At 50.8% G+C, this 24,162-nt stretch overlaps 1 protein-coding gene across 1 annotated transcript; it reads right to left on the bottom strand.

Moving 5' to 3' along the window:
- Window positions 1–407: 407 nt before the first annotated feature.
- Window positions 408–23,516, bottom strand: FGF16 (fibroblast growth factor 16). Its single transcript, XM_048514523.1, has 3 exons — window positions 22,986–23,516; window positions 8,717–8,820; window positions 408–1,672 (listed from the first exon to the last, which is right to left on the bottom strand). The coding sequence occupies exons 1-3, from the start codon at window positions 23,272–23,274 to the stop codon at window positions 1,427–1,429; spliced, it is 639 nt and encodes a 212-aa protein (XP_048370480.1). The 5' UTR covers window positions 23,275–23,516; the 3' UTR covers window positions 408–1,426.
- Between the last annotated feature and the right edge of the window lie 646 nt (window positions 23,517–24,162).

Raw genomic sequence — 24,162 nt, 5'->3', positions numbered from 1 at the left:
CTTCAATTTGTATGGTAAAACCAGAGGTCATAAATTGCTGTCCATTCACACACATTTCACAGCAAAAGTCAGAAACATGGGGAATGTTCACATTTACCTGAAACTGTTTAGAAGGAAATTGCAAACGCTTTCCAAAGAAGAAATTCATGCTACTATGCCCATGGTGGCGAACCTTTGGCACTCCAGATGTTATGGACTACAATTCCCATCAGCCCCTGCCAGCATAGCCAATTGGTAGGGGCTGATGGGAATTGTAGTCCGTAACATCTGGAGTGCCAAAGGTTCGCCACCACTATACTATGCTGTCCCCCCAATGTTGTCGTTGGAAGGGCCAAATAAAGAAACTGGAAACTTTACTTGATTAATTATAATTACCCGACAGCAACAGAAATCAGAACCAGACTCGGGTTTTGTACTCTGGGGATATCTTTAAAGCAAATCATTCAGGATTTCATTACATCACTCAACATAAAAAGCTTTTCACCCCGAGCCCAGAGCCTAGACGTGTCCCGAGTTGATCTTTGTACCGGTTCTTTAATTAGCATCCTCTTCCGCAGGGTTTTTTTTTTGCCAGCTGAATTGATTTCACATGATTGCAATAAATTAGCAAACCACCCGAGACATATCAAGAAATTTTTATTGCCAATAAGCTCTTCGAAACCCATCCTCCTCCTCTGCCCCTTTCTTGTTTCAGTGAGACCTTGTGCTTTCTGTTGAAAGTTGGGTCATAATAGCTTTACTTTAAAAATAAAATATTTTTGAAATAAATATATAAAATAAATATCATATATACTTTATAAATAAATTTGTCCTTATGAACAGTATGTTTACATCCAAAGAAGGTTCGTTCCCTACCCAACCTTCTGCTTCTCCCACGGTCACAACACCAGGAAGCCCGTAGGCCTGGGACCCTCGAGATCCAGGCCCACCTGCCAACAGGCTTCGTCTGGATTCTCTGGTGCCCCCGCCCCTCATTGTCCCACCATGGAGGTCTGTGAGCTGCAGATCAACAATATCTGGCAAATCTACTACGACCAGTCTGACAGAATCCGAGCAGCGCCGACGACAGCCCCTTGGCGACATCCGTGCAGCCCCTGCGAGTTGCAACCGTTCAAACATGAGTAGCAGACGACTCATTTCTGCAGCCTCCTTTCATCTTCACCATGTTGCTGGTTTTCGTTTCAGAAATTATCTTTTCTCTGTCAACTACCGTCCTCGTCCCGCTGCTGCCCCCACCTGACACAGGTATAGGCGACCTTGATCAGTTACAAGAAAATACCAAGGAATGAGCAACATCTGGTTTCCTTGTAGTGTGTCTGTTACCTAGACTTTAAAAGAAGGATGGAATGACTATAGGATAAAGCGCTCCAGCAGAAGCCTTGGGTGTCCAGGGGTTATACGCTGGCTGCTCGAGCGGTAGAGGACGTCACCTGTACTGGAAGAGATCTCTGAACATCGCAGGGATCTTAGCAGGCTCCACAGGTCTTGGTAAAAAATGAGTGAATTTTTGGTGTCTCTTAGTCCTGTATCCTTCTCTGGGGGAGCCATCCTTGTTTAAAGCAACATAATACTGTCTCTCAGAGTCAGAGTGCTTGTACAGAGTTGAGGCGTAAGTATTGTACCAGTTTTCTTCAAATTGCTCACGGAAAACACACTCTCTTGTGAGTTTCTTCTGTGTGAACAGGGTGGGATTCGGGAAGGGGAGAGACAGAGAAGGAGATCATATGTGAGAAATCATCAGATTTACTTTGCATGTAAATTCACAAGCAAATCAGTGCTGGATCAGAACAAGATTCCATTTGATTTCTAATGGAGGACAGTTTCTGGAAGGCTGGAAAGTTGCTTGTTGCCCTGACATTCAGGGATGAACTGCCCCTGAACCTGGAGGTTCCACTCAGCTATCATGGCTCACAGTTTTTGACAGCCACAGCTTGAGCCAACCCTCTGAGATACACCTACTCCCACGTGCCACCTTCAGTCACAGCCTGTCAGATGCTCCCAGGAAGCCCGGCAAAGCACCAAACCACCATTGCTTCCAACAAATCTACAACATGCGAGTTATGAAAACATTTCACACTTAGCATCCTTTGTTCCAATTTTAACTTTTTATAAATGTAAGCTTCTAGAACTCTTTTTTACAAGACAGAAATGACTTAAATCTAAATTGGTGACAGCAGAGCAGAAAAGTCGAAGAAGAGTTTGGATTTATATCCCCCCTTTCTCTCCTGCAGGAGACTCAAAGGGGCTGACAATCTCCTTGCCCTTCCCCCCTCACAACAAACACCCTGTGAGGTAGGTGGGGCTGAGAGAGCTCCGAGAAGCTGTGACTAGCCCAAGGTCACCCAGCTGGCGTGTGTGGGAGTGCACAGGTTAATCTGAATTCCCCAGATAAGCCTCCACAGCTCAGGCGGCAGAGCTGGGAATCAAACCCGATTCCTCCAGATTAGATACACGAGCTCTTAACCTCCTATGCCACTGCTGCTCCATTAAAAAAAATGGTGCAGATGGGAGGGGGGAGAGTTTCTTCTAGAAATCTCAAATGTGCCCCTTGCAGCAACCCTGTGAGGCAGGTTAGGCTGAAAGTGTGTGATTGGTTGAAGGTCACCTGGTCAGCTTCCATGGCAGAATGGGGATTGAAACCTGGGTCCCCTGGATACTAGTCTGACGCGTTAGCCATGATGCTGGAGGAAAGCAGTTTAAACTGCCGCAAAAAGGGCAAAACTTAAAAAAAATCAACTGTGCATATCATACACTGGAAGATTTCATCATCATTAGTAACAAGCACAATTAATTTCCCCCATGCCTCTCCTCTCTCTGTTGTTTCCCCATTCTCAAAGTTTAGACTGCAAATTCTGAGCCTGAAAGCTGTTTTGGATTGAGTGGTTTTATTTTCCTCTCTGATGGCACTCCGTAATCCCCAGGATTCTGCTGAAGAACTGGCTCTTGAAACGCTTTTCAATCCTTGATATTTTTCATGGGGGGGGGGAAAAACCCACTTGGGTGAAATTTTCCCAAAGGCTCAAGGTTTGTGTAGTGAACTGCACACGGCCCAGGAGACAGGGGCTGCGATTTTGGTGCCCCTTGAAGATGCCCCTTGAAGTGGTGCCCCTTGAAGATCAAAGCCTCACGGGCAAGCTCTGGCCCTGAAAGGCAGAAGCAAAAGAACTTCCAGCCTCCCTTTCGGGGCTGCTCCTGGATCTGCCAGTAAATGGAACTGCATAACAGTGGAGAGGATGCCTTTGGCCTACAAAATCATACATGGCTGGGGATTGAACCAAACAGCCAGGGATGGGCTGTGGCTCAGTGGAAGAGCCTCTTCCTCAGATACGGAATGTTTTTATTTTATTTATTTACTCTTGGAATGTATACCCTGCCCTATATTGTAGTAGTCCAGGGGTCTTCAAACTATGGCCCTCCAGATGTTCACAGACTACAATTCCCATCAGCCCTGCCACTTGGCCATGCTGGCAGAGGGTGATGGGAATTGTAGTTCCTGAACATCTGGAGGGCCATAGTTTGAAGACCCCTGTTGTAGTCTCAGGGCAGCCTATAAAAAGTAAAAGCAACAAAAGCATCACTGTATCAAACAATCCTGAAACCATAGAACAACCCACCCACGTACCCACCTCATCTCAGATGGGCAGCGTCCAGAGGGAGGACTGGGGGGGGGTCGAATGTTGAAGGTTTGGGGGGGTTAGGAAGGTCTTCGCCAGACGCCAAAACCCACAGAGTGCTGGCACCTGGCGAATTTCCATGGGGAGGCTGTTCCATAGTCTGGGGCCAGCCTCAGAGAAACTCCTACCCACATACTCCCTCCCTCTGCACCTTGACAGAGGAAGGGACCACTAGGACAGCCCCCCCTGCCCCCCGCTCAACCTCAGTGCTCAGGCAGGTTCTTATGGGTGCAGGCACACCAGATAGGTGGGACTCAACCCATTTAAACATCGTCAAGACCTTAAATTGGGCCCACTAGTGAACAGGGAGCCAGTGCAGATCTTTCAGTTTGGATTTATATCCCCCTTTTCTCTCCTGCAGGAGACTCAAAGGGGCTGACAATCTCCTTGCCCTTCCCTCCTCACAACAAACACCCTGTGAGGTAGGTGGGGCTGAGAGAGCTCCGAGAAGCTGTGACTAGCCCAAGGTCCCCCAGCTGGTGTGTGTGGGAGTGCACAGGCTAATCTGAATTCCCCAGATAAGCCTCCACAGCTCAGGTGGCAGAGCGGGGAATCAAACCCGGTTCCTCCAGATTAGATACATGAGCTCTTAACCTCCTACGCCACTGCTGCTCCTTAGGCTTCTTACCTTGCAGTTCAAGACTGCAGTGACATCAAGCTACTCTGGGAAATGGGAAGATCTGGAGGTTCAGCTTTCGGGTTGACCAGTGACGCCACTGCTGCTCCTATTACCCTGTTCCTGAGCTGTGCCAGGACTGGGCATACAGTCTAAAATGGGACTGAATGTGCCTGTATATCCCACCCCCATCTCTGCACAGAGAAAACGAGAATGTGTTCTCCCAGGCTTCTGAATTTCTCTGTGATGCAAAATGTATTGTGTGGCACAGTCAGCTGCGATGGGCAGCGTTCTCGTGCAATCGCACAGGTTCTCTGGTCTCTGATTCCTGGGATCCCGGATCAGGTTGGTGTGGCTTAGTCTTGGGGCGAGAGTCTAGTTGCCAAGAACTGAGCGAAATTCTCCCGGGGTTTTTGCTCAGCCCAGTGATTCCAAGAAGCAACATGACCCCCTGAGGTCATGCCTAAAGCACTAAGGCAGTGCAGATACCCTGAGGTCATCTCCCTAAAATAGTGAAGACCAGGAATGACCTGCTGACATTGATACTGCGATGTGATTTCTCTCACGCCGGCTGACTTTGAGCCCATGGCCAAACCTGGGCATGGAACTGACTTGGGTAGCCAACCCAAACATCTTCTCACAGGGGTGGGGTGGGTGGGGTTCTCAACGGGCAGGGCCCTCGTGAAGCAGCCACTCCAGTAGCCACAGAGAAAAGCCAGTCGCCAAATATCAGCCGGGGGAGCCCACAGTGAGCAGTCCTGAAAATCTGCTCCGTCACACACTGATACATGTGGCATTCAGCCTAGTGTCAGTTTTGGGCAGGCCTCTCTGGACGTTTCAATAGACTGCCAAAAGTGGGATCCAGACAGAACCTTGCAGCAGTGGCATAGGAGGTTAAGAGCAGCAGTGGTGTAGGAGGTTAAGAGCTCGTGTATCTAATCTGGATGAACTGGGTTTGATTCCCAGCTCTGCCGCCTGAGCTGTGGAGGCTTATCTGGGGAATTCAGATTAGCCTGTACACTCCCACACACGCCAGCTGGGGGACCTTGGGCTAGTCACAGCTTCTCGGAGCTCTCTCAGCCCCACCCACCTCACAGGGTGTTTTCGTTCTAACCCTGGGAAACAAACCTGAAAGCTGAACCTCCAGATCTTCCCATTTCCCAGAGTAGCTTGATGTCACTGCAGTCTTGAACTGCACGGTAAAAAGGCAAAGGAGCAGCAGTGGTGTAGGAGGTTAAGAGCTCATGTATCTAATCTGGAGGAACCGGGTTTGATTCCCCACTCTGCCGCCTGAGCTGTGGAGGCTTATCTGAGGAATTCAGATTAGCCTGTGCACTCCCACGCATGCCAGCTGGGGAGCCTTGGGCTAGTCACAGCTTCTCGGAGCTCTCTCGGCCCCACCTACCTCACAGGGTGTTTGTTGTGAGGGGGGAAGGGCAAGGAGATTGTCAGCCCCTTTGAGTCTCCTGCAGGAGAGAAAGGGGGGATATAAATCCAAACTCTTCTTCTTCTTGTAAAGGCTTGTGGATTTCCAGTCTAGCTGGAAGTCAACAAAAGGCTGGCTTTTTGACTGTAGCTTAGTACTAGGTATGTAAAAAGTACCAACTTCAATCCTTCGCATACGTTGGGAATTATATTTCCTGAGCCTCAGGCACAGAAAGGGTAGAGGGACGGATGACCTGGCTCAATAGGAGGTGCGTAGGGACCTGGGTGTGGTCTGTGGTTGTCAACCTGCAGGTGGGGCCTGGAGAATTATATCTGGTCTCCAGACCACAGAGATCAGTTTCCCTGGAGGAAACGGCAGGTTTGGAGAGTGGACTCTACACCTTGCTGAGGCCCCTCTCTGCCCCAAACTCTGCTGCCTTCAAGCTCTTCCCCCAAAAGATCCAGGAGTTTTCTAGCTTGGAGCTGGCAGCTCCATACTGTGGCCTGTTCTAGCAGCATCCCCAAAGGGATATCATGACACTTGACTTAGTCCTCCCACTGAACTCTGAAACAAAAGAGCAGCCACAGTTTCAGGGGACAGTTTTAATTTGTTGCCTCCTCTGAGTGCACTGAAGAACCACAACTGCTGCAGAGATCCTTGCAGATTTGCAGAGCAATGAGTGAGAAGGTTTCACATCTGAGCTCTAGCAGGACTCATGAGGATGTGCCAACTGAGTGCCGCGGCTTCCTGGACTGGGTCAATCCATTTCACGTTTGGTGTCCCCAGAGGCGTTCCAGGGGTAAATGGCGCCTGGAGGCAAATTGTCTCCAGGACGCCCCCAGCCTCTGCCCCCCCCCTGCCCCTGATGCCCCCAGGTTGTGGGTGGGGCTTGGGGAGCAGGAAGGGGTGGGACTTCCTGCTCCCCAAGCCCCACTCCTGGCCTCAGTGCTTATAAAAGAAGGCCTCCGAGGCCAGGACTGCAATCTCTTCTGGCCTGGCTGGAGGGGAGGTTAGAAGAGACTGCCGGCTGGGAGCCCAGCTGGCGGGGGGGGGGGGGGCGGAAGGGAGGGGGAAGTCCAGGGTGGGATTGAGGGCGCTTGGAGGCAGGACTCATCGTTTTTGTGTGCCTTGGACGGGGTCGAGGCACGCGAAAACGAGGAGATAGCAGGACTTCCTGGTCACGTGGGGGCTGATTTTGCGCCCCCCCACGTGACCAGAAGAGTGGTGCCTGGGGACAAGGGGCACCCCTTGTCCCTAGGCAGATACGCCACTGGGTGTCCCCCACCTGCACCCAGCCCCCAAACTCCCCCTGCTGCACAAAACGCTTTCCTGTTTAGTCCAGCAGGTGGGGGGTGTTCAGAGGAGGGGGCAGAGTCTGGTGGGGTCATATCTGGGAGGGCGGGGGGGGGGCATGTCTCGTGACCGAGGTGAGTGGCACATGGATTGCAAAACCTCTCTGACCCCAAGGTATGCCAATGGGTTTGGTCCCCCTCTTTTCCCGCTGCCTTCTGATTGGTCCTGCTGGGACCGAAGCGCAATAGCCTCAGTTCAGTCTTTTTAGATTCTGGAGAGAGTTCAGACTGAGGCTCATTCCGCACATGCAGAATAAGGCACTTTCAAGCTGCTTTCAGTGCTCTTTGAAGCTGTGCGGAATGGCAAAATCCACTTGCAAACAGTTGTGAAAGTGGTTTGAAAACGCATTATTTTGCGTGTGCGGAAGGGGCCTGAATTTGATCTGGAACCCACTGGTTTGACTTTTGGGCAGCCTATGCAGCTACAGTAGTCTAAACTAGTTGCTTAGACTGGAGTAGCCCTGCCTAGGATTGCACTCTTGATTTCTTTTCACAGAGAAGGCGGATCTGGTTGTAGTTTGAGCTTCCTAAAGTGTTTTCAGAGGCCCACTCTTGAGAAAGAGCTATGAATTCTCTTGGCTCACGAAACTTCCAGGACTGCCTTGGAAGCTACCCTGCTCAAAAATCTTCCTTCCCAAATTGTCAGAGCTGTAAATACACAGGTTGACGACAAGTCCTTGGACCTCCTCGAAGGCTTATGGGATTTCCCTCCATGGACTGGGCTCTGACGGCATCTCTCTTGCCCTTTTAAATGCACAAAGAAGATATTTTGGAGCTCCTAGACTGTACTATCTTAAGACTGTTAAGGAAACAACAACTGAATGGAAAACTCCTGGTGTCCTTTTACCGCTGTGCTATAGAGATTGTCTTCACCTACTGCATCTGTGTATGGTTCTCCAGTTGCACAGTGGCGGATAGGAAGGCGCTCCAAAGGGTGATCACTACTGCCCAGAGGATTATCGGCTGCCCTCTCCCCTCCTTGGAAGAACTCTATAATTCCCGAAGCCTAAAGAAAGCCCAAAATATTCTGAGAGACCCGTCTCATCCAGCACACTCTCTTTTTGAACTGTTACCATCCGGCAGACGATACAGATCTATCAAAACTAGGACAAAGAGGCTCAGAGACAGCTTCTACTCCAGAGCTGTGGCTATGCTAAACTCCGTGGCTTCGTGTTGATGTGTTTGGGGCTGTGTAGGGATGGGTGGAGGAAGGGGAAAGTGAGGGTGGGGTACGAGTCTGAAATTGTGTGCATTGAGGAATGCTGCTGTAAATTTTCGTTGTGCGTGCACAATGACAATAAATGCTTATGCTTATGCTATGATAGCTCTATTCTAATCATTAATATGGGCATAATTGTACTATTCTGTGGCTGTCTTCATAAGACAAGCTACGCACTTCTGTTCAGTCTAGGGAAATGCAGGGTTCCTCTTCCTAGCCCTAATTCAGAAAGCCAGGGCCTTTCTGCTCAACCATTTCCAGGGCCGTAAAAGGGGCCACTGTTATTAGCCCAGGGCATCCTTCCAAATTCATTATATCAAGTGTGGAAGGCAACAGCCACAAATAATGCATGCATCTGATAGCATCAAGCCTCAACAACACCTTCAATTTGGCATTCCACAAATCTTTAAAGAGTTCATTAACACTTACCGATCCATACAGTTCGCCTCGCTCGTTCATCCCAAGGTAGAGTCCAGAGTCCACCCCACGGATACTAACCAACCCTACAGCCAAGCTAATGAATTCCAAAATCCCTTTAAAGGAAAAAAAGGAGAGAAAGCGTAAAGTTATTTTTAAAAACGTAGGGAACTCATTGAGGGAACTCTGCACCCTCAATGTATCGCTGGAGAAAATAAGGGTCACCACCTAAGACTTGCCTCTCTGTCTGCTGATCACTCTGTTTGGAGTCTGCTGTTGTTTGATGCATTGTATTTCCTCAGCAACAACCTCCCTCAAAGCTAAGAGGCATCTTCTTCTGTTGGTTGAAAATATAGTAGAGAACTGCTCTACAATTTTGTAATAAGGATATTAAAAAAGGATATTGAAGAGATAGAAAGAGTGCAGAGAAGGGCAACGAGGACGATTGAGGGACTGGAGCACCTTCCTATGAGGAGAGGCTGCAGCGTTTAGGACTCTTTAGTTTGGAGAGGAGACGTCTGAGGGGGGATATGATTGAAGCCTATAAAATTATGCATGGGGTAGAAAATGTTGACAGAGAGACATTTTTCTCTCTTTCTCACAATACTAGAACCAGGGGGCATTCATTGAAAATGCTGGGGGGAAGAATTAGGACTAATAAAAGGAAACACTTCTTCACACAACGTGTGATTGGTGTTTGGAATATGCTGCCACTAACCTGGATAACTTTAAAAGGGGCTTGGACAGATTTATGGAGGAGAAGTCGATTTATGGCTACCAATCTTGATCCTCTTTGATCTGAGATTGCAAATGCCTTAACAGTCCAGGTGCTCGGGAGCAGCAGCAGCAGAAGGCCATTGCTTTCACCTCCTGCATGTGAGCTCCCAAAGGCACCTAGTGGGCCACTGCGAGTAGCAGAGAGCTGGACTAGATGGACTCTGGTCTGATCCAGCTGGCTTGTTCTTATGTTCTTAATACATATTGTAACTGCTCTACCATACGGTGTTACCAACAGCTAGAAGTATACCTCAGCGGTTACAACAAAGAAAATCCAGGATGGGTTTATGCACAGTTTTTAAAATCAGCATGTGCTCTACAGACATGGTACAGCTCCACCAGCCCTCCCATGCAGGTATGGACTGCGGTGGAAGCTCTGGTAATATACAAGGATAATTCAGCCAGGGGCCTTCCACAGGTTGCAGTCAGAATGCTGGCTGACCAGGCTCAGCAACACGTGGGCCCGCTGAGAGTTGGAGTGGATGCCAGCACAGCGGAGCAGCAATGCTCCCATCGACAGCAGACGGAATCTGCTCTTTCCCTCTGATCCCTGCTGCTATCAGAAGCTCTTCCAAAGGAAAATCTAAAACCTCTGCAAAGAAGTAGGAACCGAGGAACAACAGCAGAGACGTCTAAAGCCAGCAGTGCCAGAAGACTACACCCCATCCACCTTCTCACGGGAATGGAGGAACTGAGAGCACCAGTCTGACTTGTATCTGACGAAGGAAGCTTTGATTCTGGAAAGCTTATTTCCACCCCCACCCTACCCCCCAAATCTTGTTGATCTCTCAGGTGCTACTGGATTCCGATCTAGCTGCACAGGAACCCATTTGTCAGGCAACACCAAACGTGTCTGCAGAAGTGATGTCCACCTTGTATAGTAATAGTTACTGAAGTATTATTAGTCAGTAGCTTCCCGGGACATAAGATAGTAGCCTATATTAATTTTTGCTCCCAAAGATGCGCTATGTCTTATTTTTAGGGGATGTCTTATTTTCCTGTGTTCTGTTCGTCGGGCATGCTTCCAAACAAAAACTTTGCTACGTCTTACTTTCGGGGGATGCCTTATATTTCGCACTTCAGCAAAACCTCTACTACCCTGTTTCCCCGAATATAAGACATCCCCGGAAAATAAGACGTAGTAGAGGTTTTGCTGAAGTGCGAAATATAAGGCATCCCCCAAAAGTAAGACGTAGCAAAGTTTTTGTTTGGAAGCATGCCTGACGAACAGAATACAGAAATATAAGACATCCCCTGAAAATAAGACACAGCGCATCTTTGGGAGCAAAAATTAATATAAGGCACTGTCTTATATTCGGGGAAACACGGTATGTCTTATTTTTAAGGGCTGTCTTATATTCGGGGAAACAGGGTATCACGTTAAAAGAAAAACCACACACAACCACTGATGCATGGGAGGCCATCCAACCTTGTCGGAAGGGGGGTGGGAATTAAAATGTGTAGCTGCCAATTTATGGCAGCAGATTGTGACTGAAAGCCAAATGACAGACCAGAGGCAGCTACGACCTCCTGTCCCCTTCCTGCAGGATGCCAAGGTAGCAGTGCCACACTTTTGGCAGGATTTTGAACAAAGGGCACAGCCAGACATTTCCTTGTTGCTCTTTATTGTGTCTAAGAAGGTGCTGCAGGAGGGAGGGTGAGTGGAGTTAGTGCTGAGAGGGGCTTGGAAAAGATTCGGCAGGTGGCTGAAAGAGCTGGTGGAAATGTGAGCTGCTGCAGTCGCCACGGGGCTTCTAATCATATTGTGCCTTGCCTGCCCATGTGAACCTGCCTTATTTCAACTGACTCCAGCTGGAGCAGGGGTTTGCAACCTGCGGCTCTCCAGATGTTCATGGGCTATAATTCCCATCAGCCCCTGTATACTGTTTATCTGCTGCTTCAGTGTCTGCAGAGTTCATGGCACTCATCATCCATTATCACACTAGGTGACCAGTCAGCAGCTAGCACTCATTTGGAACCATTGGGATTGATTGATTGATTGACCTCATTTATACCCTCCCCTTTCCTCCTCAATGGAGACCCAAAGTGACTTGCACTGTTCTCCTCACAACAACCCTGTGAGGTAGGTTACGCAGAGTGTGTGTGACTGGCCCAAGATCTCCCTGCAAGCTTCCATGGCACAAACAGGGATTCAAACCTGGGTCCCCTAGATAATAATCTGTCACTCTAACTCGGGGGTCTGCAACCTGAGGCTCTCCAGATGTTCATGGACTAAAATTCCCACCAGCCCCTGCCAGCATGGCAGGGGCTGGTGGGAATTGTAGCCCATGAACATCTGGAGAGCCTCAGGTTGCAGACCCCTGATGGAGTAACACGGCAGCTCTTGCACTTCTTAAGATGACGCTGGGGAGGCACGATTCTCAATGATACAGACTTCAGAAACCAATCTTATCCATCCACGTGAGTCTGCAGGAGTCAACATCAGCCAGGTGTACAAGTGGCTAAACAGCCAGCTGTATAAGTGCCTAAATAAGTGCCTTTACACTCGCACGGTACCAGGTCCTCTCCTCTGCAATCCTGGAAGACTCCTTATGTCCCTGTGGATCCGGGCACATAGATTATGTGCTTCTCCACTGTCAGTTTTTCAAAAATACACACATTGGCCATAGTTTGCCAGAGCTGTATAGATTTCTAGGTTACACAGAACAATTTCATATCTCCATGTTGCTCACAGACACAAATCCTGATGTAACTTAAAGTGTGGCCAAGTTCTGTGTAACAGCACTGAAAACACATTGCAGGATGGTCTATGCAGCACAGTAGGTTTAGTGACCTGGTAGCTAGGCAAGCCCACGTATATACGAATAATTTTAACTTGAGCGACTCATTTTAATGCTAAGTTAAGGATTGGATTCATTTTAACGCTAAGTTATGGATTGGATTTTTTAACGCTAAGTTATGGACTGGATGTATTTTAATGCTAAGTTACCGTATGAGATTGGATAAGTGGGATAAGTGAAACAAATTAGGCCTCAGTGTTGATTTTAGGGTATTTTATATATTACAATTACACTGGGAATTACAAGGTTGAGAGTGTGCATAGAATTTGTTGATCCTTGACTGTAATTTGCTGTATAGAATTTGTCGGTCCCTGACTGTAATTTGCTGGTCTTTGACTGTAATAAATTGAATTGAATTGAAATTGACCTGGTAGCTATAACCCTCAATTTAACAATTTTAGTGTCTTCTTCTAGGTTTTGACCCCTTTAAGTACTTAGGCTTACTGTTTTAATATGTTTTATCCTTTGTGTAATATCCATTATTCCATTTATCTGATGCTGGTCTATTACCCTAATAAAGATTTGATTGATTGAAGGGTCAAGTGCGAACGCTGCAGCTGATTCCCTCTTGCTGTTACTGGCTCAATTGTTCTTCACATGTGCTAATATCCAGCAACATTCTAGGACATAAATACTGCCTGGGAGACTCATAGGATGGACCAGAAATAATAGCCAGCCTTGGTTTCTACATCTTTGCCACATACTAGCAAGATCTGTGGTTCCTAGTGATTGCGCTCTGATGAACAAAACTGGCAGGAAATGAGACAACCAATCTCCTGTGCCAGCCCAGGTTCCAAGGACAGGGAAACCAACTGCTTCCTTCTAGAGCAGTGGTGGCGAACCTATGGCACGGGTGCCAGAGGTGGCATTCAGAGCCCTCTCTGTGGGCACGCACAGAGTGCCCCCCCCCACACACACATCTAGGCTGGCCTGATTTGAATTGCTTTCTGGTTCTCTTTTGAGGCATCCACACTGAGGGCCACCTCAGACTTTGAATAGCAACTCAGCCCCTTTGATGTAACACATCGCTGCAACCTAGTCAGACGCATAGCGGCAATGGGGACATCGGGGGCGGCTTGTGGGGCGGGGGTGGGGCGTGAGGGGGCGTGCAGGCGGCTCATGCTCCGGGCACAGTTCCCCCTCCCTTCGTTTCGGAGCCTACTTCACAGTACTTTCCATACCTGCTAGAACAGTGATGGCGAACCTATGGCACGGGTGCCAGAGGTGGCACTCAGGGCCCTCTCTGTGGGCACGCACAATCAGAGTTCATCATGTGGGGGGTGGAAAATCACTCCCCCCCACACACACATCTAGGCTGGCCTGGGCTGCTGAGCTCGATTATTAGCATTAAACCTAAGACCTAGTTTTGGGGAAGCAGTTAGGGTTAGGGTTCCAATGGGTGAAAAGGTTTGCTATCACTGTTCTAGAGGACCATGCAACATAATAGGCCCCAGCCTCCCACTGTAACATGCGTTTTGCTGCTAGACAGAGGATACATTTCTATTCTGCCAGCGGGGCTGGATTTCTCTGAAGCCTTCAGTCAAACACGTTTCTTAAGGAGAGCTCGATCAGCATCCAGGGCACAAAAGGAGGCCCGCTTTGCGCTCATGAGCAATAAATAGAGGTTTATGTCTGCCCAGTTTTGGATGTGCGTTCTACAGTTCTGGATTCAAACAAAAGGGCTTCTACACATTCTTACCTTATGGGGAGCAACTCTGGTGCACAGCGGCAGTGGGTTCAACCTCACTCTTTGCACGAGGGAGCTACAGGGCTGACTCTCCAGCCAAGCTGCTTCAGCATCATCTTGTGCTGGCAAGAGCACCCACGCGCCAAAGAAGACTGAGTGACTCCCATGCCTCAGCAGCACAGGATGGGGCTGAATGCCGCCAGCCAGGGCCAAGTCCTGTGGCACTGTGGCAGGGCTTGGGGTGGCCATGTCTGGAGGCAATGAAGGGTCTTGGGGGTGGGGGTGGAGGGGATGGCAATACCTTGCTTGGGGCAACCATCTCTACCTGGAGCTATGACTCTCCTGGCTTCTGCTCAGCCTCTCCATGGTTGGAGATACTGTAGTTCTAGCACAGTGATGACGAACCTTTTCGAGACCAAGTGCCCAAACTGCAACCCAAAACCCATTTATTGATCGCAAAGTGCCAACACAGCAATTTAACCTGAATACTGAGGTTTTAGTTAAGAAAAAATGGTTGGCTCTAAGGCGTGCGTTACTCGGGAGCAAGCTTGGTGGTAGTCGGTGGCTTTGCTTTGAAGCAACCGTGCAACTCTTCGAACAGGTGAATGACAACCCTAGGAGGGTTTACTCAGAAGCAAGCCACATTGCCAGCAACTGAGCTTACTCCCAGGTAAAGGATCGCGCTTTAGTTCTTTGCATGAAAATCAGTGGGGTTTAACAGCGCTTAACAGGGTGACGTACACTGCTTCCCCAAAACTAGGTCTCAGGTTTAATGCTAATAATTGAGCCCAGCGGCCCAGGCCAGCCTAGATGTGTGTGTGCGGGGGAGTGATTTTCCACCCCCCACATGATGAACTCTGACTGTGCGTGCCCACAGAGAGGGCTCTGAGTGCCACCTCTGGCACCCGTGCCATAGGTTCGCCATCACTGTTCTAGCAGGTATGCAAAGTACTGTGAAGTAGGCTCCGAAACGAAGGGAGGGGGAACTGTGCCCGGAGCATGGGCCGCCCATACGCCCCCTCACGCCCCACCCCCACCCTGACAAGCCGCCCCCGATGTCCCCATTGCCGCTACGCGTCTGACTAGGTTGCGGCGATGTGTTACATCAAAGGGGCTGAGTTGCTATTCAAAGTCTGAGGTGGCCCTCAGTGTGGATGCCTCAAAAGAGAACCAGAAAGGAATTCAAATCAGGACCCACACCTGGTCGCTAGCTGCACACAGAGAAGTTGCGCACACCAATGTGGAAAACAGCTAGAGGGAAGAGGTTCACAGAACAACCAGGAATAAGAATTTCCCCTCTATTTATATAACCACTGGAGAGTCCAGCCCTTTATGAGCTCACCAGACCCTCACTGGTTGGGTCAGGTGATCTCAAAGTTCCACATGAAGGGACCTTAGTTTAATCTGCTTGGGTTGTAATGCAGCAAGAAGGGATAGCGTGCTCTTCTGAAGCACACAAGTAACCCCATGGCAATTCTTGGGCAAGGATGTCATGAACATACAAACTGGTCATGGTATACCATGACCACTTCCAGCCACACTGCACAGTAGTCTTTTTACCTGAGCCAGCACATACCCAATGGTTTCGTGCTTCTGGCTCCAATAACTGCACTTAAGTCAGCAAGCACACCCCTGCACCTGACACAAGAGCGCAATTTCAGCTCCAAAGGCTATCAGGCTGCCTACAGTCTACTGTCCAAGTTGACAACTATTTTCCACCCATGCAAACACTTGGAACGCTTTAGATAGAGCTTCTACAGTTTTTAAAAAATCTAAATTAATTTTAAGAAAATGACAGATGCGTGCACATCCACATTAGAAGTGCAGATTTACTCTTTCCCTGAAACTTTCCTTACCAGTGGGCCTTTCCCCACCTCCCTTAAGCCCCGCGCTACTCTCCTCAAGTAGTGTGGGGTCCCCCTGCACTCCTCATCTATTAGGGCGTAAATACGCGCAGTCATTTCCGACGCAAGCTGCTGTCGCGCCCCCTCAGTGCGCGGCATCCCTGGCGCTGGGGAAAACATCCAGAGTGTCATAGGTTCGCCACCCCTGCTGTAGAGGAAGGCAATGGCAAACCACCTCTGCTTGTCTTGAATGCCCTTTGCTGGAGTCACCATAAATCGGAGGCAGATTGACAGCCCTTTATACATCTGTGACATGTTTATTTTGCCCTTTCCTATAAAGGGCTTCAAGTAATGTCATCCCCCACCCCTCCTTTTAGTCCTTTAAGCAATCCTGTCAGGGACGTTAGGCTGAGAGGAAGTGGCCGGCTAAAGGTCATCTAGTGAAATTCATAGCTGAGTAGGGTTTGGAACGGAGGGCTCTTGCTCCTAGTCTGACTGCTACACCCAAGTGACTCTCCAGTAGTTTTCAAATGGGTTGTTTCTCAGGTTGCATCATTTTAAATGATCCATCCAGATGTTACCCACCACGAGTCCTAATTGAAGAAAGGTGGATCATAATTTGAACGGGGTAGTCACGATAATATGTTTTTTATTCTCAGGCACAACCAGAACAACATTTCAGACCGTGCCCCACTTAACCTCCATAGGAAAGGCAGATGATGCAATGCAACTGGGAAAACTCCAGATCAATTTCAGTGCTGGATGGCGGGATGGGGAGGGGGTTGACCAGAAACTCATCCCTTCCCCAGCTCAGATTCAGAAGGTACCGCCTTCCAACTTGCCCGACTTCACCAGCTTCCCCGGGAGTGGCTTTTGGGACCAGACCAAGAATTCCCTTTCTGAGCACAACGGGGTTTTCTCTGGCCAAGTGTGTTTTGTTTTTCCAATTCTTGTCTTCTGTCCCGTGGCTGAGATATTTGTTCCATTTAGTCTTTTGAGTCTCTCCAGATCACATTCTGTGAAATTCGACTGGAATTTCTGATGTCTGAAAAGCTGTGTGATCTTTGAACCGCCAGTGGAGAGCGGGCAGCCTGCCAGCCATTGTTATATTCCTGAAACAATCGCTGAAAGATTACTGCAGCTGCCTGCACCTGTCGCATCTCGTACAAGTATATCCAGGGGCAAAGGGGGCTTCGCAGTAATGCTGGCCGCGGAGCTGATATCTGCAAAGCTAATTTTTTTTTTTTAGCTAAGAAAACCTCAGCAACTGTTGCACAACAGGTGCGCCCGGGTGTGAATGTCAAAGCCGGCAAAATCTCCAGGGAACTTCAGCAAATTATACAAAAACCTAGTTGTGCAAGCAGGCTGTCGCTCGCACGGCTGCGGATCCAGGCCCGGGTATTCCATTCTCAAGCATTTTTTCCCAAAGCAGCTGGGGCCACGGGGGCAATTTTCTGGAGGGCCACCCGTGAGCCTCTTGCTGCTTTGTTCCCGAAGCAGGGTGGCAGCCCCTCGGCCCTAGACAACAGATTGTCCAACCTGCTCTGATGAACGCACTTGGAGTCCTGTGTCCAGTTCTGGTTGCCGCATCTCAAAAAGGATATTGAGGAGATAGAAAAAGTGCAGAGAAGGGCAACAAGGACGATTGAGGGATTGGAGCACCTTCCTTATGAGGAGAGGCTGCAGCGTTTGGGACTCTTTAGTTTGGAGAGGAGACGGCTGAGGGGGGATATGACTGAAGTCTATAAAATTATGCATGGGGTAGAAAATGTCGACAGAGAGAAATTGTTCTCTCTTTCTCACAATACTAGAACCAGGGGGCATCCGTTGAAAATGCTGGGGGGAAGAATTAGGACTAATAAAAGGAAACACTTCTTCACGCAACGTGTGATTGGTGTTTGGAATATGCTGCCACGGGAGGTGGTGATGGCCACTCACCTGGATAGCTTTAAAAGGGGCTTGGGTAGATTTATGGAGGAGAAGTCGATGTATGGCTACCAATCTTGATCCTCCATGATCTGAGATTGCAAATGCCTTAGCAGACCAGGTGCTCAGGAGCAGCAGCAGCAGCAGAAGGCCCTTGCTTTCACCTCCTGCACGTGAGCTCCCAAAGGCACCTGGTGGGCCACTGCGAGTAGCAGAGAGCTGAACTAGATGGACTCTGGTCTGATCCAGCTGGCTTCTTCTTATGTTCTTAATGGCCACCTGCCTTCACCCAAACAACTTTCCTAAAGGAAACACTTTTAGCAGAGAAAACAAGGCACTTTAAACTGTGGCCCCCACCTGAGAGAACGCATCACCCAGAGAATCTGCATCCTCATTCCAAAATGTATTTTGAAAGGTTGTTAATGATCAAGGCCAGATTATTCTCCGGGAACAAGCAGAGCTGAGCTCCGGTAGCGTCACAGGGCCCTGCGGACCTGGCCACAGCAGTGAAGGCTACCCATGCGCCTCCCACGCCCCACCCCGAAATGATAAGGACTTTTTCCTCCCACTGTGCTATTGCCTTCTGGAGTCACAGGAAGGCATTCGCTCGCAAGATGTCAAGAGCTCCCATAAGCAGTCTTGGAGGAACGATATAAAAAGGTTCCCATGGAAGCCAGGGTCTGTCCCTGCAAATCTGGGAAATTGAAAGCACGGAACACATTTTAGTCCACTGCCCCTTAGAGCAAAAGGCCCGTTTTCAGTTTATCCCTTCTTTGCTAAGCAGTCTCCCTGGCCGTTTGGGTTCCATATATGTTAAGATGCTTCCTGCAGATACCAGCCCAAAGATCACATCACATTCTGCAAAGTTTTGTGCTGTTGCTAGAAAAATGTGCCAGATACTGTTGGATTATGGTTAAGCATAACTACTAGAATTTGAAAAAAAAATTATACTTTTACTTAATACTTTTCCCTATGTGTCTATGGATTTTTATGTGGATATTATTTTAAGGTTAAGGATGACTAATGGCTCTGTGGACTTGTGGATTTTACTCTGGCCACTGGCTGTAAATTTATTAATTAAGATTATGATGGAAACTTTGCTAATATTTTCTTTCTCTGTGGAATTTTTACCTATTAATTTTGGGGGAATTTTAATGTATGGGATTTTGGAATGTCTTTTACATTAAGAACATAAGAACATAAGAACTAGCCTGCTGGATCAGACCAGAGTCCATCTAGTCCAGCTCTCTGCTACTCGCAGTGGCCCACCAGGTGCCTTTGGGAGCTCACATGCAGGATGTGAAAGCAATGGCCTTCTGCTGCTGCTGCTCCTGAGCACCTGGTCTGCTAAGGCGTTTGCAGTCTCAGATCAAAGAGGATCAAGATTGGTAGCCATAGATCGACTTCTCCTCCACAAATCTGTCCAAGCCCTTTTTCAAGCTATCCAGGTGAGTGGCCATCACCACCTCCTGTGGCAGCATATTCCAAACACCATTTATGAACAATAATTTGTTCTTCTTCATTTAAACCACAGGTGTCAAACTCGTGGCCCTCCAGATGTTATGGACTACAGTTCCCATCATCCCCTGCCGATGGGAACTGTCGTCCATAACATCTGGAGGGTCGCGAGTTTGACACCTATGATTTAAACTATTAATTATTGTCTAAAAGCCAGTATGCTACAAAGACTCTTCTGGAATAAAGATTTGATATTGCTTTCTGCAAAGCGGGCAGCATTCACAGTGCATCTGGGTGCAGCCGAAAGCTACTCAGACACCTGCCCTCTCCATGAAATAATTCAAAACAGCGGATAAACTTCAACAGCCCGTGCCTTCTCCAGCTGCGTAGTCCATGGAGCCACAGGGTTCAGACAGGTGAGTTCTAGGTTCACGATGGATAACAGGAAGGCCTTAAGAGGCTGCAACTTTCATAGCATAGCAACTTTCTAGCCTCAGAAAGCCACCCGTCCATGGAACAAGCTCCCTTCCAGCACAGATTCCCAGAATTCACCTGCTGCATGTTGGCATCCTACATAGGAAACCTAGACTGGCTTCACAGGGATGCCAAGATATTAAATGCTTTTCCTGAACTTCTTCCAGCAAGCCCTGCAGCAACCCCCCCTCTGCCCCCTGTTAGTCTGCAATGTCAATCTGGTTCTAAGAATAATCTCAGGCTGATCAAATCAGAGTCAAAACTCAAAATATTGTCGAAGGCTTTCATTGCCGGATTCAACTGGTTACTGTGGGTTTTCCAGGCTGTGTGGCCGTGGTCTGGTAGATCTCATAAGAGTATGTAACAGACTTCTCTCTGTGATACACCTCTGAAGATGCCAGCCACAGATGCAGGCGAAACGTTAGGAACAAGATCTACCAGACCACGGTCGCACAGCCCGGAAAACTCACAACAACCAGTCAAAACTCAACGTTTTCAAAATGTTTCCCTTGACAATCCAGCTAAACTTGCAAAGGTGTAGCCGTTCTTCTCCTGTGGGTAATCTAGGCCAGCAACACCCCTCCCAAAAAGATCTGACCCAGTCCTAAGAAAGTTCAAGGGTGGGGCCTAGGGATCTTCTGAAACGTTATTCTGCCTGTCACTAAGACACCCTGATCCAGCTTTACACCCTCTACCCCAGGAGCTGATTTCAAGTTGACGCACCATACTCAGCCACCTATACTTCACCAGGAGCAGACATCCCAGGTCTGGTCAGTGCAGCCCACAAGGAACATGTGAACACACAAACTGGCAGCCCCCTCAAGGGAACCTGCCAATATATACACTTTTGCACCATGCCTGAAAGAAGAAGAAGAAGAGTTTGGATTTATATCCCCCCTTTCTCTCCTGCAGGAGACTCAAAGGGGGCGACAATCTCCCTGCCCTTCCCCCCTCACAACAAACACCCTGTGAGGTGGGTGGGGCTGAGAGAGCTTCGAAAAGCTGTGACTAGCCCAAGGTCACCCAGCTGGCGTGTGTGGGAGTGCACAGGCTAATCTGAATTCCCCAGATAAGCCTCCACAGCTCAGGCGGCAGAGCTGGGAATCAAACCTGGTTCCTCCAGATTAGATTAGAAAGCATCACATTAGATTAGATTAGAAAGCATCACACACAAAGCCTCAAGAGACCTGGAGAGTCCTAAGAAGCCAAGAGGAGCCCTGCTGGATCGTACAGCATGTTCCCATTTAATGCAGCCTCGAGTTTCCCAGCCAGCTGAGGAAGCCCACGAGACTTCCTATGTCGCTTCCCCCCACAGGTGTACTGCTGCAGAACAAGGAGGTTCCGCTCTCAAAAGGCTCCTCTCCCGAAGCCTGCACTACAACCAAGAACTCAGGAAGAAGAAGAAGAGGAGGAGTTTGGATTTATATCCCCCCTTTCTCTCCTGCAGGAGACTCAAAGGGGCTTACAATCTCCTTGCCCTTCCCCCCTCACAACAAACACCCTGTGAGGTAGGTGGGGCTGAGAGAGCTCCGAAGAACTGTGACTAGCCCAAAGCGTGTGTGGGACTAGCTGGCGTGTGTGGGAGTGTACAGGCTAATCTGAATTCCCCAGATAAGCCTCCACAGCTCAGGCGGCAGAGCTGGGAATCAAACTCGGTTCCTCCAGATTAGATACACGAGCTCTTAACCTCCTACGCCACTGCTGCGATGTTCGACAGACCTTTGGAAGCAGAGGATGAAGAGGGGAAGCCAGCTAGCCCCTCTTCATCCTCTGCTTCCAAAGCAAAGAATGGTCCGAGCCAATACAAATCCACACCTGAAGATTCCAGCGCTGCCCTCCAATTGCAGCAAGCAGCTATTTATTTTACACAGCCTCCGGGAGAAGCCTGCAGCAGAAATCTATAACGTTTTATATCCGCAGCCTGGTCTCACTTACAGAGCAGGACGCCAATTGCCAAAATGCTTCTGGAATGCCAACACTTTGATTTATTGGAAGCGCCGTGCCATTAACTCTTCACCCTCACCTTGCAAAGCTGGCAGGGAAAGGGCCGGGGGGGCTTTTGAGCAGGGAGAAAGTCGTTGGGAGAAAGTCCGGTGCACGTCACCGGGAGCTGCTCGCCCAAACGTGGGGTTAACGTGACACCCTCGGAAGGGGAGCAAAGTGTATTTTGGATGCTTTTCCCCAGGAACACCTTTGATTGTGTGTGTGTGGGGGGGGAGGGGTAAAGGTAGGGTGGGGGGGGACTAAAAGTAGACTGATTTTGGAGAGCCAACTGAAGACTGCTTGCCTTTGGGCTAGGTGAGCTCTGGCTGGTGGGGAGGGGGCTTGCCTAGCCTTCCTGATTCAGCAAAGCAGGCGGGGGGGGGGGAGAGTTGCACTCTTCCCTGGGAGTAACCCCAATTCAATGCTGTAGGACAGTGATGGTGAACCTATGGCACACGTGCCAGAGGTGGCACTCAGAGCCCTCTCTGTGGGCACGCACAAACAGAGTTCATCATGTGGGGGGGGGGATCACCCCCCCACCCTCCCACACACATCTAGGCTGGCCTGGGCCTCTGGACTCAATTATTAGCATTAAACCTAAGACCTAGTTTTGGGGAAGCAGTGTAGGTAACCCTGTCAAGTGCTGTTAAACCCCACTGATTTTCATGCAAAGAACTAAAGCGCGATCCTTTACCTGGGAGTAAGCTCAGTTGCTGGAAATGGGGCTTGCTTTTGAGTAAAACCTCCTAGGGTTGTGATTCTCCCATTGGAAGAGTGGCACGGTTGCTTCAAAGCAAAGCCACCGACTACCACCAAGCTTACTCCTGAGTAACGCACGCCTCGGAGCCAACCGTTTTTTCTAATCTAAAACCTCAGTATTCGGGTTAAATGGCCGGGTTGGCCCTTTGCGATAAATAAGCGGGTGTTGGGGTGCAGTTTGGGCACTCGGTCTCGAAAAGGGTCGCCGTCACTGCTGTAGGAGTAACTTCTGAATCAGCCAAGGGCAGGTCAGCCTCTGGGATCCAAAACAAGGGGCGGGCGGGCGGGCGGGCGGGGGGGGGGTGAAGGCAGAGCCAGAGTGAGGGACCCCGCCGGCTCAGCCCCGGCCTCCCTCCAGAACGGGGTCCTCCTCTCCTCGGCGGCCCCTCCCCTTCGCTCCTCCGGGGCAGGTGGCGTCCCGGTGGTGGGGCTCCAAGCCAGGGGGCGGGGGGGGGACTCTCTTCCCGCCGCACCTGCCAGCCAGCCAGCCAGCCAGCCAGCCGTCGTCGCCAGGGTCTCCGGGGGCCGCCGCCGTCGTCGTCCGGGGGGGGGGGGGGGAGGAGGGCGCTTACCGAAGCGGCTGTGGTCGTGGCGGGTGCCGTGGACGGTGCCGTTGGGGCAGATCTCCAGGTGGAAGCCGGTGCGGCAGTAGAGCTGGCGGCGGCGCAGGACGCCCTTCAGGTGCGCGAAGTCGCCGGGCGAGCCGCGCTGGAGGCGCCCCTCGATCTGGCCCAGCCGCTCGGCCAAGAAGCCCGGCGCCGCCGCCGCCGCCGCCTCGCCCGACGGAGCGCTGCCCAGCGCGGGCGCCCAGCCGGGCCAGTCCAGCTCCAGCGCGCCCACCAAGCCGCCCACCTCGCCCATCGCCGCCGCCCGCCCGCCCCCCCGGGCCTCACGCGCCGGCACCGGCAGCAGCAGCAGCAGCGCGGGGCCCTCGGTGGGCGCCCGGCCGCCGGGGCGCGCCTCTCCGCCCGCCTCGCATCTCGGCCTCGGGGCCCCGCGACGCCCGCCCTTTATACAGCCGCCGCCCCCTCGCCAAGCCGCGCCCCGACGGCCCGGCCAGCACGGGCAGCCCCACCTCGCCCGCCCGCCCGCCCCCTCTGGGCCTGCGGGGCCGCTCCAGGGCCAAGGCGGGGGCCGCCGCCGTCGGGGAACCGGGAGGGGTCCCGTGGGCCTCTCCTGCGCCCCCTCCCGAGCCTCGCCAGAGGGAAACCAGCGGGGGGGGGGGCTCGCCCCGCCCGGACGCGTGGAGACCCCGTGAGGGGGGAGGGGGTGTCTCCCTTTCCCGCCCCCTCTCCGCAGGCTGCCAACAGGTGTTTCCTCGCCCGGGCAGCTGCTGCCTCCAGCCGCAGACAGACGCGAGGCCGGCGGGGAGGGGGCTGCTGGAGGACGCGGTCCCGGGAAGGGGCTCCGTGCGTCCCCCCCCCCCTCGCCCCCGAAGTCTCCTCCGCCCGCCCGGTGGCCGCGCGCGTCTCCAGCGCCAGGCGGAGCTCTTGCTCGCGCTCCGGTTGCTGCGCCTACGCTGGGCCGCGTGCGGAAGGCGCGCCCGAGCTCGACGCGGAGCAAAGCCGCTTCCGGACGCGCTGGGCTGGGCTTCGGGGGTCTTCCGCGTCACGCCCGCCCTTGAGCGCGCCCCAGACGGTCGGCGCCTCCCGTGGCCACCTCAGCACAGGGTCTGGGACGGTTTTGCGCACGTTTCTGGAGCCTGTGAAGTGTGTTTGCTGCTTACTTCATTTATCTTCTTTCTCCCCA

Source organism: Sphaerodactylus townsendi, linkage group LG13 (genome assembly GCF_021028975.2).
Source record: "Sphaerodactylus townsendi isolate TG3544 linkage group LG13, MPM_Stown_v2.3, whole genome shotgun sequence".
Lineage (NCBI taxonomy): Eukaryota > Metazoa > Chordata > Lepidosauria > Squamata > Sphaerodactylidae > Sphaerodactylus > Sphaerodactylus townsendi.
The sequence above is the reverse complement of the archived record's forward strand: the minus strand, read 5'-3'. Positions and strand labels throughout refer to the sequence as shown.

What these genes read in the sequence shown, in the direction of transcription:
- FGF16 (XM_048514523.1), bottom strand. Translation starts at nt 23,274, where the DNA reads ATGGGCGAGGTGGGCGGCTTGGTGGGCGCGCTGGAGCTGGACTGGCCC. An exon ending in CCACGACCACAGCCGCTTCG is followed by an intron (nt 8,821 to 22,985) that starts GTAAGCGCCCTC and finishes TTTCCTTTAAAG; the next exon opens with GGATTTTGGAATTCATTAGC. An exon ending in GAGGCGAACTGTATGGATCG is followed by an intron (nt 1,673 to 8,716) that starts GTAAGTGTTAAT and finishes CTGTTCACACAG; the next exon opens with AAGAAACTCACAAGAGAGTG.